The sequence below is a fragment of the Lagenorhynchus albirostris genome, chromosome 7, assembly GCF_949774975.1.
Source record: "Lagenorhynchus albirostris chromosome 7, mLagAlb1.1, whole genome shotgun sequence".
NCBI classification, from domain to species: Eukaryota; Metazoa; Chordata; class Mammalia; order Artiodactyla; family Delphinidae; genus Lagenorhynchus; species Lagenorhynchus albirostris.
The window spans coordinates 8,677,781-8,690,887 of record NC_083101.1 but is presented as its reverse complement, the minus strand read 5'-3'; the positions used below and the strand labels follow the sequence as shown (position 1 = coordinate 8,690,887).

General features: G+C 56.6%; 1 protein-coding gene across 5 annotated transcripts in view; it reads left to right on the top strand.

The window, feature by feature from the left end:
- RALGPS1 (Ral GEF with PH domain and SH3 binding motif 1) overlaps positions 1-13,107 on the top strand; it is a 322,342-nt gene that overhangs the window by 290,748 nt on the left and 18,487 nt on the right. For all 5 annotated transcript variants that reach the window (XM_060154324.1, XM_060154322.1, XM_060154323.1 and 2 more), the window contains 3 exons: positions 6,939-7,065; positions 8,425-8,582; positions 10,803-10,854. In XM_060154324.1, coding sequence (XP_060010307.1) covers positions 6,939-7,065; positions 8,425-8,582; positions 10,803-10,854 — 337 coding nt within the window. The remainder of the gene's footprint in view (positions 1-6,938; positions 7,066-8,424; positions 8,583-10,802; positions 10,855-13,107) is intronic.

The window sequence follows — 13,107 nt, the reverse complement described above, 5'->3', positions numbered from 1 at the left end:
CCTGGGGTGGGAGCCAGAGTGACTCAGGCGATGAGACTGTAATCCCACGTACATGCAGCTGACAAACAAGGCGCATTCCACCCTCCGCGTGGATACATTTATTGAGCAATGTGTGCAAAACAGAAACAAAGCCGGATGCTCCCATGCTTGCCTCTCCTCCCTGCAGCAGCTACATGAGATGTTTCACCTGGGACAGGACTTGTTTTCATTCCATCGCTTTGAGCAGAAGTTCTTCACTGGGTGCCCGTCAGAATCACCTGGAGATCAGCGCCCCCAAACCTCCCCTAGGCCAGCAGCATCAGACCCTCCTGGAATGGGCCCAAGAAACTCCATTTCTCACACACCCTCCAGATGCTTCTGATACAAACATGCCCTGGTTAAGAATGACAACCTCGAAGAAGCTGATGGCGGCGTGGAACCCCTCACAGGAAAATGCACACATACACGAAGCTTAGCCACAGTCCTCGCCGGCTCCCATGGACCCTCCCAGGGTTGGTGAAGTCCAGGCCACGACTCTCTGACTTCATTATTATGGGTTGGTCTGTCAGAGCCCCGTTCTTGAGATGCCATATGCAGGATGGAATTGGTGGTACCTCAGGCAGCACCCCCTCTTGTTACCGAATTATGTCGTGTGGACCCTGCTGGAGCCTTAGCCTGAGCTCTCTGTCTCAGCAGAGGAGGGTTATTTTTTCCATTTGGGTCCCAATGGGCAAATGACGAAACAGAAGCTGAGATCAGCACAGCACAAGCTTTATTCAGTGGCCAAAGAATGGAGAAGCAGGAACTAAATTCACAGATCAATTAATTTTAAAGAGTAAAGACAAAGGGAGGAGGAGTGAGGCTAATGATGGGGAGACGGATGCATTCATCTGCCGGGGAAGGGACGGGGCTTTTTCGAGGGAGTGGGGTGCCACCCCCTTTTTATCCTTCTTTGGTCCTTAATGTCCAGTCCCGGCCACCAGTAGATGTATCATTTAATGTGCTAATGTAGTCAGATCAACATATAATGAGACTCGGGGTCTGTTGGAAGTCAGCTTCGTGCCATCTTGGTCCCAGCTGGTTCCATGTGGTTTTTTTCTTTGTGTGTGTGTGTGTGTATGTGTGTGTGTGTGTGTGTGTGTGTGTAGCTTCCTTTATCATCTGTGGACCCTTTAACTTAAAGATTTATGTTCACTGCTGCTAGAGTCGGGGGTGTTGGCAAGTTTTGAGCAAGGACACTCCTGCTAACAGAGGAGGTTGATGGGTTTTGAGCAAAGACCTGGAGCTGCTTTGGCAGCACCCTCTCCTGCCACCTGGCCGAGAGGCGGCGTTATGTGGTGGGGCCTCCTCGAGAAGGTTCTTTGGGCTGCAGACAACAGAGGCAGACTCTGGCTGGGAGGCTGAGCAGCCAGGCCAGGGAAGGCCAGGGGCCACTGGGACTCCCTTCCACCTCGCTTTTTGCCTTAACCGTGAGCCTCTCTCCGTAGACCCACTCGCCTGCTCCACAGGCAGGGAAACATGGCCATCGACCGTATCTAGGTTTTATTTCCCATCCCAAAGAGAGATTGTCCTCAGACATTTTCCTGGCCCAAATCTGAAAATCCTGGGGAAGGTGTCTCCCCCAAGCCGAGGTCAGGGGCAGGGCCACAGTGGCGCTGGTCTGGGGTTGGCTCCCCTGTGACCCCCATCGGGAGAGGGGCGATTTCTGGCAAAGGTGCTGGGCAGGTGGTCCCAGGTGCCCGCTCTGTGCATTCACAAGGCCTAGACTTGACCCGGATTCCACGACAACCACCCCCGTCCTCGAGGCTTAACCTCCTGAGCTTCTGCTTCCCCATTTGTGAACCAAGGCTAATAACGGACCTCAGGGGGTGTTGTGTGGGTTAAATGTGAAGGCACTGCAGGGCTGTGGCAGACACAGATGACGCTCAAATGGGGTGATCAGAGGAGAGTGTCAGAACGAGGGTGTCGGGAAGCCCAAGGCACAGCCCAGCTCCCCCGGCTAGAAACAGTGGGGCACTGTAACCGCCCCTAGGCCTGCAAGGGTGCAGGGAAGCAGCGGTTACCAAAACCAGAGCAGAGGGGGCCTGGAGTCCGCACCTCTCGGGTGACCACAGGAGAGAGCTGCAGGAAGCAGTGCCCTAGCCTCGCTGTCCTCCCTTCCCCTGTCTCTGGCCCGGGCTCCCCATCATTCTGAGCTGACCATGAGCCAGACGGAAGGGTGCCCACTGACCTAGGCCCCGTAGTGCAGCCCCCAGTTCATGGCACAGGGTGGAGAAGGACGGATCTGGAGTCCAACACAGCCCCTTAGCACAGTACCTGGCACAGAAGGGGTGTCCACTCATTTTTCAAGTATGCTCATTTTAAATGACGAAACATTTATACATAGAGAATACCCATTGTACCTCCCACCCATGTTTAACAGAAGTTAACATTTTGCCATACTTTCTTTATATTTTCCTAATTAATTACAGATAGAGCAGAAGTCCCTCTCACCCCATCCTTTCCCTTTCTTCCCTATGGAGGTGTCTACTGTTCTGATACAGTGTGTGTTATCCTGTGTAAATTTTTGTGTTTTACTACAGGTATACCTATATACAAACATATATACCATTTTCGGGTATGTTTTTAAAATTTTACATAAAGGGCATCATGCCATCCACATAAACATTCTTTTGCAACTTGCTCTTCCAACTTAGCATATGCTTCTGTGATTTTATCCGTACTGATACCTGTGGATCCAGTTTCTTCATTTTTTCCTGCTCTGTAGAATTTGTTGAATGAATAGACCACAGCTCACTTATCCATTTCCCTACCGAGGGGCATGCAGGCTGTTTCCACATTGAACATCATTGTAAACGTGTCCCCTTGTGCATGTATGCAAGAATTCCCTGAGGGCAGACACCTAGATTTGGAATCCCAGGGTCATGGTGATGCCATGAAGGCATGGCATCTTCACCTTTACTCAGCATTGCTAATTGCTTTCCAAGTATTTGACACTCAAATGAGCCCCAAACTAGCATTCCTGTCTCTCCACACCTAGCCAACACTTGATATTGTCACGCTAATTATTTTTTTACAATCTAATGAGGTGAAAATGTACCTCGTTTTTACTGTAATTTGCATTCCCATTATTACCAGTGAGGTTAAGGCATCTTTCCCTATAGTTATTGGTCATTGGGGTCATTTCCTCTTTTGTGAATTTCCCCGTTTGTCTCCTTTGCCAGTTTTCTGGGGGTGTGGGTTTGTCTCTTTCTTACTGGTATTTGAAGTTCTCTATAAATCTGAACGTGAACCCTTTGCTGGTGATGTGGGTGACAGATACCTTCTCCCAGACTACAACTTGCCTTTTAACATTGCTTTTGCTGTCTCTTATTTATTTGTTTGTTTGTTTGGGTGCAGAAATGTTTAATTTTAAATGTAGTCAAATTTATTCATTTCTTTTCCTTTAGGGTTTATGCCTTTTGTTTCTTTCCTTTCCCCAAGGTCATAAAGATTGTCTGTTTTTTTCCCAGTAGTTTTGCATTTTTGCTTTTCACATTTATGGCGTTAATCCACTTGTATAATATAAGGTAGGAGGACTCTAATTTCATCTTTTTCCACGTGGAACCCAGTGGTTCTAGCCCCACGTACTGAAAAGAGCCTCCCTACCCTCTGAATTGTAATGCCGCCACCACCATGAAGCAAGTCCAGGTTTTCACTTCTGATTCACTGAACAGTTCTCTGCCCATGCCCCAACTCCAGACTGTTTGAATTACTACTGTTTTGTGTTCGGGTCTGATACCGGGTAGGGCAAGTCCTGTACTATTCTTCTTAGGATTTGTCTTGGCTACTTTGTCCCTTTATTCTTCCATCAGGATTGTAAGATCAGCTGAAATGACCAGGTATGGCAGGGATAGAGCACCATGCCCCTGACCATTTCAAGCAAGGAAATGACATGGTCAGCTTTCCATTTATCAAACACTCATGAATCTATATGGTGGTTGGATTTGAGAAGATTAGACTGGTTGCAGGAAGAAGATAAAGTGTGGGACCCAGACCAGTCGCTGACAAGAGAGATGGGCAGGGAGGGGTTGTACAAAACCTAGGGGCCTTGGCGATCGTGTACAGCAAGTGAGAAGAGCAAAGCCAGTCACCGTCTGGAAGAAGCCAAGACGACCCCTCCTTCCAGGCCAGGTGACTGAGTGGCCAGCAGGGCCTCCAACCAAGGCTGGAAATACAGGAGGAGGGTCCAGGTTCAACCCTGGCTGAACTTGTGGTATCTTAGGAAAGTTCACATGGAGATGTCATGCCAACGGATGGATATGTAGGTCTCAGGCTCAGAAAAGAGGAAGGCGGTAGAGACTTGCGTCATCAGCCGATCTGCTGAGTTAAAATCAAATCAAAACCAGGAGCCAAAGAGGGAGGCCTGGGTAGACAACACCAGCTGCTGGAGGATAAGGAGCCCGTGGAGGAGGCAGACTGACGGCGATTGAAGAGGCACAGGGAGAAGCGGGAGCACGTGACGTCACAGACGCCCAGGAAGTAGAGCCTTGCGACGAGCGATCGCGAGCGTCAGACACCAAGGGTGCTGGTGAGGAGGCCGATGAGCGTTCAACGATTAGGCCAAAAGGAGGTCAGTGGGAATGTCATCAGGAATGAAAACCAGGTTCAGCGACTTGAGGAGTGAGCGAGGGGGTGACAACGGAGTAAGGAGGAGCAGGCCTCTGTCTGAGGAAGCGTGGCTGGCCGGGAGGAGAGCCGGGGCTGGGAGGAGAGCCGGGGCCGCGAGACCGTTTCACAAATGAGAGACTCGAGTGTGTGCACAGGCTGGGGAAGGGGACTGAGTGGTGAGAAGGGGAAAGTTGGGGGGGGGTGACTTCTCAGAGGGAACAGTAGGGCTGGGAGGTGGTCCCGGCTCCCCAGGCCTGGCAGGTAGGCTGGCGTGGACGGAGGTGCACGTGGCAATTGCAGAGCCAGACGCGAGGAAGATCAAACTTGACAAGCACAGTTTTCTCATGGCAGGAGAGTGGCATCCTTTGGAGGGGAGGGGGTCTAAGAGTTGTGCAGGGGGCTGAAGGAGGGAGGAGACTCCTGGGGAATAGCTGTTGAACGGAACAGCGGAGACCTAGTAAGGGTGTGGCGGCGGGAACTTGGGGAAGTGAAGGAGAAGATGGGGGTGGGGGGTGCGGCGTGGAGGGGGTGCAGGGAGTGGGATGGCAGCTGGGAGCAGGAATTCAGAGCTTAAGATGATGTGAGTTCCTTGCCTTGTGAACCCTCCGAAGTGCCAGAGGGGAGCTAGACTTTCCGCAGTGGACAGGCTGGGGACAGGGGTCATTGTTTTGGACACTAAAATAAGAATGAACCAAGCATGCTGGAGGACATGGGGACCCTTAGGTCACTTGTGGATCTGCAGCATCTTGTGGTGGAGGATCTGGAGTCCTGGATGGCCTCGGGCCTCATAGGCCCTCCAGGACGTTCCCCAGCACGGCCAGGCAGCAGCCCCTTGGTCTGCAGGGTGTTTGATGTGCTCCACAGGAAGTGGCCCAGCCCCTTTGTGGAAACCCTGGCCCCCACTTCCGGTGTCTGGCCCAGGTAGCTAAGGCTAAGTTGGCATCTGGGGTCACGTCCCTTTGAGACAGGCTGGGACCTGGGGCCCTTTGCTGCAGGGCTTGCACCTGGACAAACGTCTCCTCCAGCAACAGATACAGAGAAACTATAAGGGACTAAAAATAACTGCGGGCATGGGCAGCTGGGGCAAATTATGAACAATAAGATACCAAAAGGCCAAAACCCAACTGCCACTTCTGAGCAGGGTACTACACGTGATCCCTGCACACAGCACCCCCAAGGGGTGGGCACACCCCCTAAGCCACCCCTCCAGCCTGACCCACCCATCCGCCCCTGACCTGACCCTACGAAAGGAACCAGCTCGCCCCCCTTCAGGGAGTGAGCAAGGGAACCTGTTACTTGTTTTCGCTCCCCTGTGAGCATGAGTCCGAGTAAAGCCTTGCCTGAATTCCTCGTCTGACCTCTTATCAGTTTCTGTTGATTAGAGTCCAAGAACCCGTCTTCGTAACACCTTATACACCTCCCTTCCCAAGCCACAGAAACTAAAGAGTACCACAGTGGCCCAGACCACACCCCACAAAATATAGCTGTGGACATGGCCAGCATGAAGGATTCTGCCTCCGTCTCTGCATGTGCGGCTCAGTGGGGTTTGTGGCCCCGACCCCCTGGCTCTGATGACCTCCTGTTGGCCCCATAACTGGGGCTGAGGAGGACAAGGTAATATTATCATAATAAAACCAGAGTGAACGCTAACTCTGCACACATTACTACATGACCCCTCCCAACCACCTGTCAGGTGAGTGAATTATTCCCACCTTTCAGATGAGGAAACTGAGGCTCCAGGAGGAAGTAACCCGTCCAAGGTCACCCAGGCAATAGCTGAGAGGCCAGGGGTCTGAACCCCTGCCTACCTAGCTGTGCTTCCTCTCATTAAATCCGCTGCTCCCCAATAAGCCCTCCACACATCCCTTTTTGTCGGATGTGTGGTTGAGAACAGAAAGTGGCCGTGGAAGGGCACAGGGTAAGGGCCCTCGACCTGGACTCAGAAGTCACGCTGTTAAGGCTCAGCTCTGCCACCCGAAGAGTCTCACCGCAGGGAAACAGGCCAGGATGCTGCGTCCAACCCTGCCCTGCGTCCAACCCCACGTCTGTCCACGGCACTCTCCCCCGTATGAGCAGCAGGGCTGCCCAGTCAGGGGGCCACCACGCAGAGCAGGACCCTGGCCCTCCTGACGGTCGGTTGTCAGCCTGGAAGCAGGGAGGGAGGGGTCAGGGTCTTGTGAGTGGAAGCCCACAGGACTTGGGAGAACCTTGCCCCCCATGACAGCTGGGCCAGGTGCCTTCCCCCAAACCCGGCCCCCCTCCCCTGAGCCTCCGCAGCACCACCATCACTCTCTCTGCTCTGTTCACAGCCCCCGCCGGCGGCTCCAGTTCTGCGAGGTTCAGCCGGCGGCCCACCTGTCCTGACGCATCTGTGGCTGGCAGCCTCCCCACGCCCCCAGTTCCGAGACACAGGAAGAGCCACAGCCTGGGCAACAAGTGGGTGACTGAGCGAGCACCCCCTGCTCCCCGGGTCTAGACGGCTGAGCGTGGGGCGTGGGCTGAAGGGCTGCTGGGAATGCCGGCCCACCGGACCCTCCCCCGCCCGTCTGGGAGTCACTGATGGGCACTCTTGGCGTCCCGGGCTGGTGCCCTCTCCTCAGGCCTGGCACGTGCTCAGGAAGAGTGGGGGCATCCGCGGCAGCACAGCCTGCGAACTGGTGACAGGGTTCCACGGGCTCGGCAGCCAAGGGAGGAAGTATGTGGGGAAGGGCAGGGAAACAGTGGAGGGATCCCAGGAGGTTTGCCCAAGCTCGGTTAGTGCCTCCTTGTGGAAAACCCCAGAGTCCAGTGGACACCATGACTGTCATCCAGGGAGCACTAGGTGTCTCATGGTGCTTGGGTACTGGGGCTTGGGTACTGGGGCTCAGTATTTGCGAATTGTTGGTGCTTGCGAATTGTTGCAGAAAGCCTGCAGAGCAGTGAGCCTGCTGCTGGTTCACCCAGCTGTGTGGGGCTGACAGCTGGGGGACATGCATGGTCCTCAGCATGGCTGGGGCAGCCATGCCCATGTCCCCAGGGTGTCGGGCACAGAATCCTGAGCAGTTGGGTCTCTTCCTCCCTCTCTCCCCCCTTCCCTCCCCCTTCCCTCCCCCCTTCCCTCCTCCCTCCTCCCTCCCTCCCTCCCTCCCTCCTTCCCTTCCTTCCTTCCTTCCTTCCTTCCTTCTTTCCTTCCACCATTAAGACACAAGCCTCAACCAGCCCAGACCAGCCCTGGAGTCACTCACAGGCTAGAGGAGAAAGGGTTGCTCTCCAAGTGTTTGGGGCTTGCTCTGTGCTGGATGCTCTGCTACGTGCCTGTCCAGCATTCTCTCACTGAGCCCCTGCAGGCCTCCAAGCTAGGCGCTATATGATACACATTGTAAGAACGAGGCTGGTGAGGTTCGACAGGTGAAGTACCTTGCAGTGGTGAGTAAGGCTGGAGTGAGGATTTGGACCAGGTTTGTGACTCCAGCACCAGACGTGCTGACCGCAGGGTCACACTGTCCCTTCGCTTGTGTGGCCCCACGGCTCAGCAGCACCATCCGCTCACTTGAGCCTCACAGTCATCCTGGGAGACAGGCAGGGCAAGTATCGTGAGGCCCCATTTGACAGATGGAGAAACTGAGGCTCAGAAGAAGGATGTGACTTGCCCAAGGTCACATGGGGAGATAGGGCAGAGCCTGGACTTAGACCACGGCTCTGGGTGGAGGTCTTTCTCCTGCAGCTGTGCCGTCTGCTCAGGACGCCAGGGCAGGTGTAACCACTGTCACTCCCTAGATAAGGAGCTTTGCCTCTTTCTTCCTTTCCATTTTCCAGTATGATGTGTCAGTTGAGTGTAGTTGAGAGTAAAAGTGCGACATTCCCATCGGAGAAAGCGAGGCACCTGCTGGACGACAGCGTCCTGGAGTCGCGCAGCCCCCGCAGGGGCCTCGCCCTCGCCTCCTCCTCTGCCGTCACCAATGGACTCGCCCTCGGTAAGCGTCTCCGGCCTGCACACCACAGCGGGTGGGCCACAGCCCGGCGTGTGTCTGTCTCTGTCACCGTGCAGTACCCGGTGGCCCCTCACCGCCTGCAGAGGGGGCTCCCCACAGGCGTCACCAGGGCTAGGGAGGCCTTTGCTTCCCAGCCTCCAAGGCTTCACGAAATGCCCTGGGTTTGTCCTCATCCTGCTGGTGGCCCTGAGAGTGGCAGGCAGGCTGGACAAGGACCTGAGACCCGCCATCCTTGGCCGGCAACTGCCGAAGCCTGGTCGCTGCCCCCGCGGGGCTCCGTCCCTGGGGAGCCACGGCCCCCGCACGTAGGGCAGAGGAGGAGGTGCTGCCCAGGGACCGCAGCGGGGCGGCCACCAGGTGCTCACTGTGCCCCTGTCTTCACACTGAGAAGCCAGAGTGAGGGAGGGTAAAAAACTGATCTGGGATGAAAGCATATGTCTGAACTTCAGCCAGAAATGGTGCTTATGTCCATGGAAGGACAGAAACTGAGCTGCTGGGGCCAGGAGGGGAGGGGTCAGAGCTGAGGATGGCGTTGAGCTCTGGTCACAGGTCTGTCCCGCTGCAGTGTCCAGGTCACCTGACCAGGTCACCTAGGTCATTTCTGCTGTCAGACAAGCGCACTCTCCGCTGGCTGTGTCCTTTCAGTGTGCCCATGCTTCTGTAGTCTGTGTGTCTGTCTACTTCCCTTAACAGGGAGCCCTCCTGGGGCTGGCAGCAGGTTAGTCGGAGGCCTGTAGGGTGGAGGGCCCCTGGGCATGGGATGGAAGAGGGTGGTGCGGACAGGACAATCTGGCAGGAATCTCACATCCCACGTCCTCCTGAAATGAGGCCCGTCTCCGAGGCAGTGCCACTGCCGGGGGCAGCTGTCTCCTACCTCCTGGAAAATCTGTGACAAGCAAGGTCCATGTCTGCCTTCTGTCCAGGAAGGAGGTCATCCCACTTGGACCCGGTCGGGGGTTTATACCAGCTTAGGACAGTGTAGCCTGCGGTTCATGGGTGTGCCTTGGGGAAAGAATTCAGGGTCTGTGTGTTGGGGAAAGGCTGGGATAAACCACGTAGGCAGGTCTCTTCCCAGAGACTTTAACGTGCCTATGGGCTCTGTGGGTCTCCCAGAAGGCAGCGGAGTCTGCAGGTTCCCTCGTTATCTGGGCAGGAACCATCTTCCTTGGAGAGTCCTCTGGGATGGGGTTCTGAGGAACCGGTCTGGGAAATGCTGGCCCCAGAGCATTCAGCTGGGCAGCAGAGCGGCTGTTTTACATCCAGGAAACTTTCTGAGCTGCGCCTGAGCCCAGGCCTTTCTATTCCTGAGACAGAAAACTGAGTCAGACGCAATGCTGTCCAGTATCCAGGCGGGAGATCACCAGGCAGTTTGGTTCTCGGCTCTTCTACTCGGGAAACTCAGATGTTTTTCCGTTTGGAGCTGAAAGGCTGGGAGCACGTTACCGTATGTGCACGTGCCCTGTCTGGAGCTGAACTGGTCCCCTCCGTCCTGTAACTCCCAAGGGACCTGAGATCTCCTTTTCCCCCTCCCACTGCCCAGCTGTGGTGTCAGCAGGCAGCCCAGGCAAAGAGTGTGGAACCCAGGCCCCTCCGAGAAAATCTGTCTGCTGTCCTCGTGGCTGAAGCCGGGCCTTGGAGAGTCCAAGTCGGCCACAGGGCAGGCCTGGGGGAGGGCTGGGCCCCGCTGTGTGCGCACTGCCCAGGATCTGAAGGGTGCTCCGTCGGGGCCTCTGTCTGCTGCTAGGCAGCTGCTCCCTGACCAGCGTCTAGTCGAGCCCTGACCTTCGGAGGAAGAAGTGTGCTCGTTTGGCCCCTGTCTTCACCAGGTGAGGCCTGTTTGACACTGGTTTTACTTGGGCCAGAAGGGAGGCGGTGGTGAAGCCAGGCCAGGCCAAGACAGAGGCCTAAGGGCCCAGACCCCAGAGGACTGGTGGGCAGGCAGCTGCAGCCCTCAGGGGCAGGAAAGGGAGTGGAGGACCCACCCTCAGGGGCAGGAAACAGCGGGACGGGATGGGCCGAGAGTCAGAAATAGAAGCAGCAAAGAAGTCGAGCCACGCTGACAGCCACGGGGTCAGGAAGCTCTGCCTCCGGCACGTCTGTGCACCTCGGGGCCCGGGCCCGGTGACCCAGGAGAACGGGCCGCTCCGGGTGGCCCCTCTTCTGCGAGGCCGCCGCACTCACCCATCTGTGTTCCTCTTGCAGGCAGTAGTGAGAGCTCAGAGTTTAGTGAAGAGATGTCTTCAGGGCTGGCAAGGTGAGTGTGGCCTCTGCTCGGCCTCCTTCCCAGGGGGGTCGCCCAGGGCCCGGGGAGCTGGAGACCAGCCCCCCGACCTCACCGGCGGCCCAGCCTGGTGAGGCTGCCCTGTGGCTCCCGCAGGGCAGCGTGCGCAGCCCACGGGCGGGGCTGCCGAGGCAGGAAGGCCGCTGGGCAGGATGGGCATGGGACGGGCGTCCCAGCCCCTGCTCGGGCAGCCCCGCGCATCACCTGGTCCAGAGCTGGCCCGGGAGTCTGAGGCCAGCGCCCGAGGAGACCTGGGTGCAGATTTGGTCTGAAATGAGGGTTCTGGAAACTAGACGCCTGAGAACGGGCCTCGTCTGGAGACGGGCTTGTGGCTCCGCCTGGTGGCGTCTGAGTGCGCTGCACCCCCGTGGCCTCGGGCCTTTGGGCTGACACCTGCCATGCTGGGCACTGGTGAACGAAGGGGACCCTGGCCCGGGGTTGGGCTCCCTGCAGCCCGCCCGTCTGCCCCGGGGATTCACCCCTTGCGCCTACTCCACTTGCTGCCGCTTCCTCTGCGCCAGGCACCAGGTGGGCTCTGGGAAGACAGGGACTCTGCACGGGGAGCTCCCACAGCCTAGGCGCCGCCGAAGGTGAAGGGCATCATGGCGACTTAAGTTCTGAGGGGAGCCAGGGAGACCCAGTGATGCAGAGGCAGGTCTGCACCGTCCCTCAGAGTAGCCCTTCCACTAGCCTGTGTGCACAGGCACACACACTCACACGGACACACACGCACACACGCTACACCCTCTGCGTACGTGTGTATGTACACATATGCACATGCACACCCACGTACGCTCACACAGATTTGGGTGTACATTCACAGTGCAGGCATACATGCCTCTCACATATACACACACTCCTCCGCTGGTGTTGAAGCCGCCTGTCTCCTCAGCCTCCACAATCATAAATGACCAGAGGAGGGGTGAATCCGGCCGTCCCTACAGGGCAGAGTGCTGTCATGTGGGGTAAGTGATCTTTGCTGAGCACTCCCTGTGTACCAGGCACTGTCTTGGTCTCTCCCAATCCTCAGACCTAGCTACGTGGTGGTTACTCGTAAAATGTCCCTGTTTCGTGCCTGTGGACAGCAAGGCGTGGAGAGGTGACGTGGCGGTCCTGCCTCACCCGCCCCTGGTGGGCAGAGCTGACCCACGTCCACCTCCCCCGATCATGGCGCCCACCTCATCACCACCATGCCTCGTCCAGAGCCGCTGCGACACTGCAGGGGCTGGCCCCACGTCGGTCAGCCAGTCCATCTGTCCTCGTGAAACCCTAGGTAGGGGGCTAAAGAGGGGGAGGGATGACGCCCTGAGCCCTCGGAGCTCCTCCCTCTGTCCCGCCGCAGGCCTCCTGGAGGGATGTTTGCTCTGATTTGGGGAGCACAGGCAAACGGGCCCCACTGCCCTCTCCCTGCCCGCCCCAGGGAGGGGTGAGAGCCAAACAGGCACAGGGCAGACTCTGGATCTGATGAGCAGAAGTTTGACTCTTCTCAGCACCGGTCAGGGGACTCCTGGGGCAGCCCTGAGGAAGGGGGCTTACGGGCAATCCAGCACCTCCCCAACCACGGGCCGACGAGAGGACGTGGATCCTGGATAGTATCCACACCTGGACCTGCTCATGGCTCGTTCGTTCCTTCGTTCACTCATCCATTCCTCGTGATCACTCGTTCGTTCCTGCGTTCACTCATCCATTCCTCGTGTTCACTCGTTCGTTCCCTCGTTCACTCATCCATTCCTCGTGTTCACTCGTTCATTCCTTCGTTCACTCATCCATTCCTCGTGTTCACTCGTTCATTCCTTCGTTCACTCGTTCACTCATTCATTCAAAGCTGTTTATTAAGCGTTGCTCCCTGCCAGACACCTTGCCAGTCACTGAAGGTGGCAGATACGGTTCCTACTAACCACCCGCGACTGAGATCAGAGCTGCCAGGGAGGAAGGTGGTGAGAGAACTCCCGCTCAGGGAGACGGTGCTGTGCTCCACTCAGGGGGAACACCAAACGCTGTAGCGTGTCTCTTCTGTCTCTTTCACTTAGGATCTAGCATTAGACCCGCTCTCCATCTGAATGTCTCTAACAGGACTCTGGGTGGGCTTTCTGGCAAGCACTGGTCTCACAGACAGCTGGCCTGTGCAGGTGTCCAGCCCCGCCTCCAGGAGAATGGCCTGTCCCTCACCTCCTCGGGACCCAGCTCCCAGTCCGGCCCCTTCTTGCGGAAGGGAACAGGAGACCA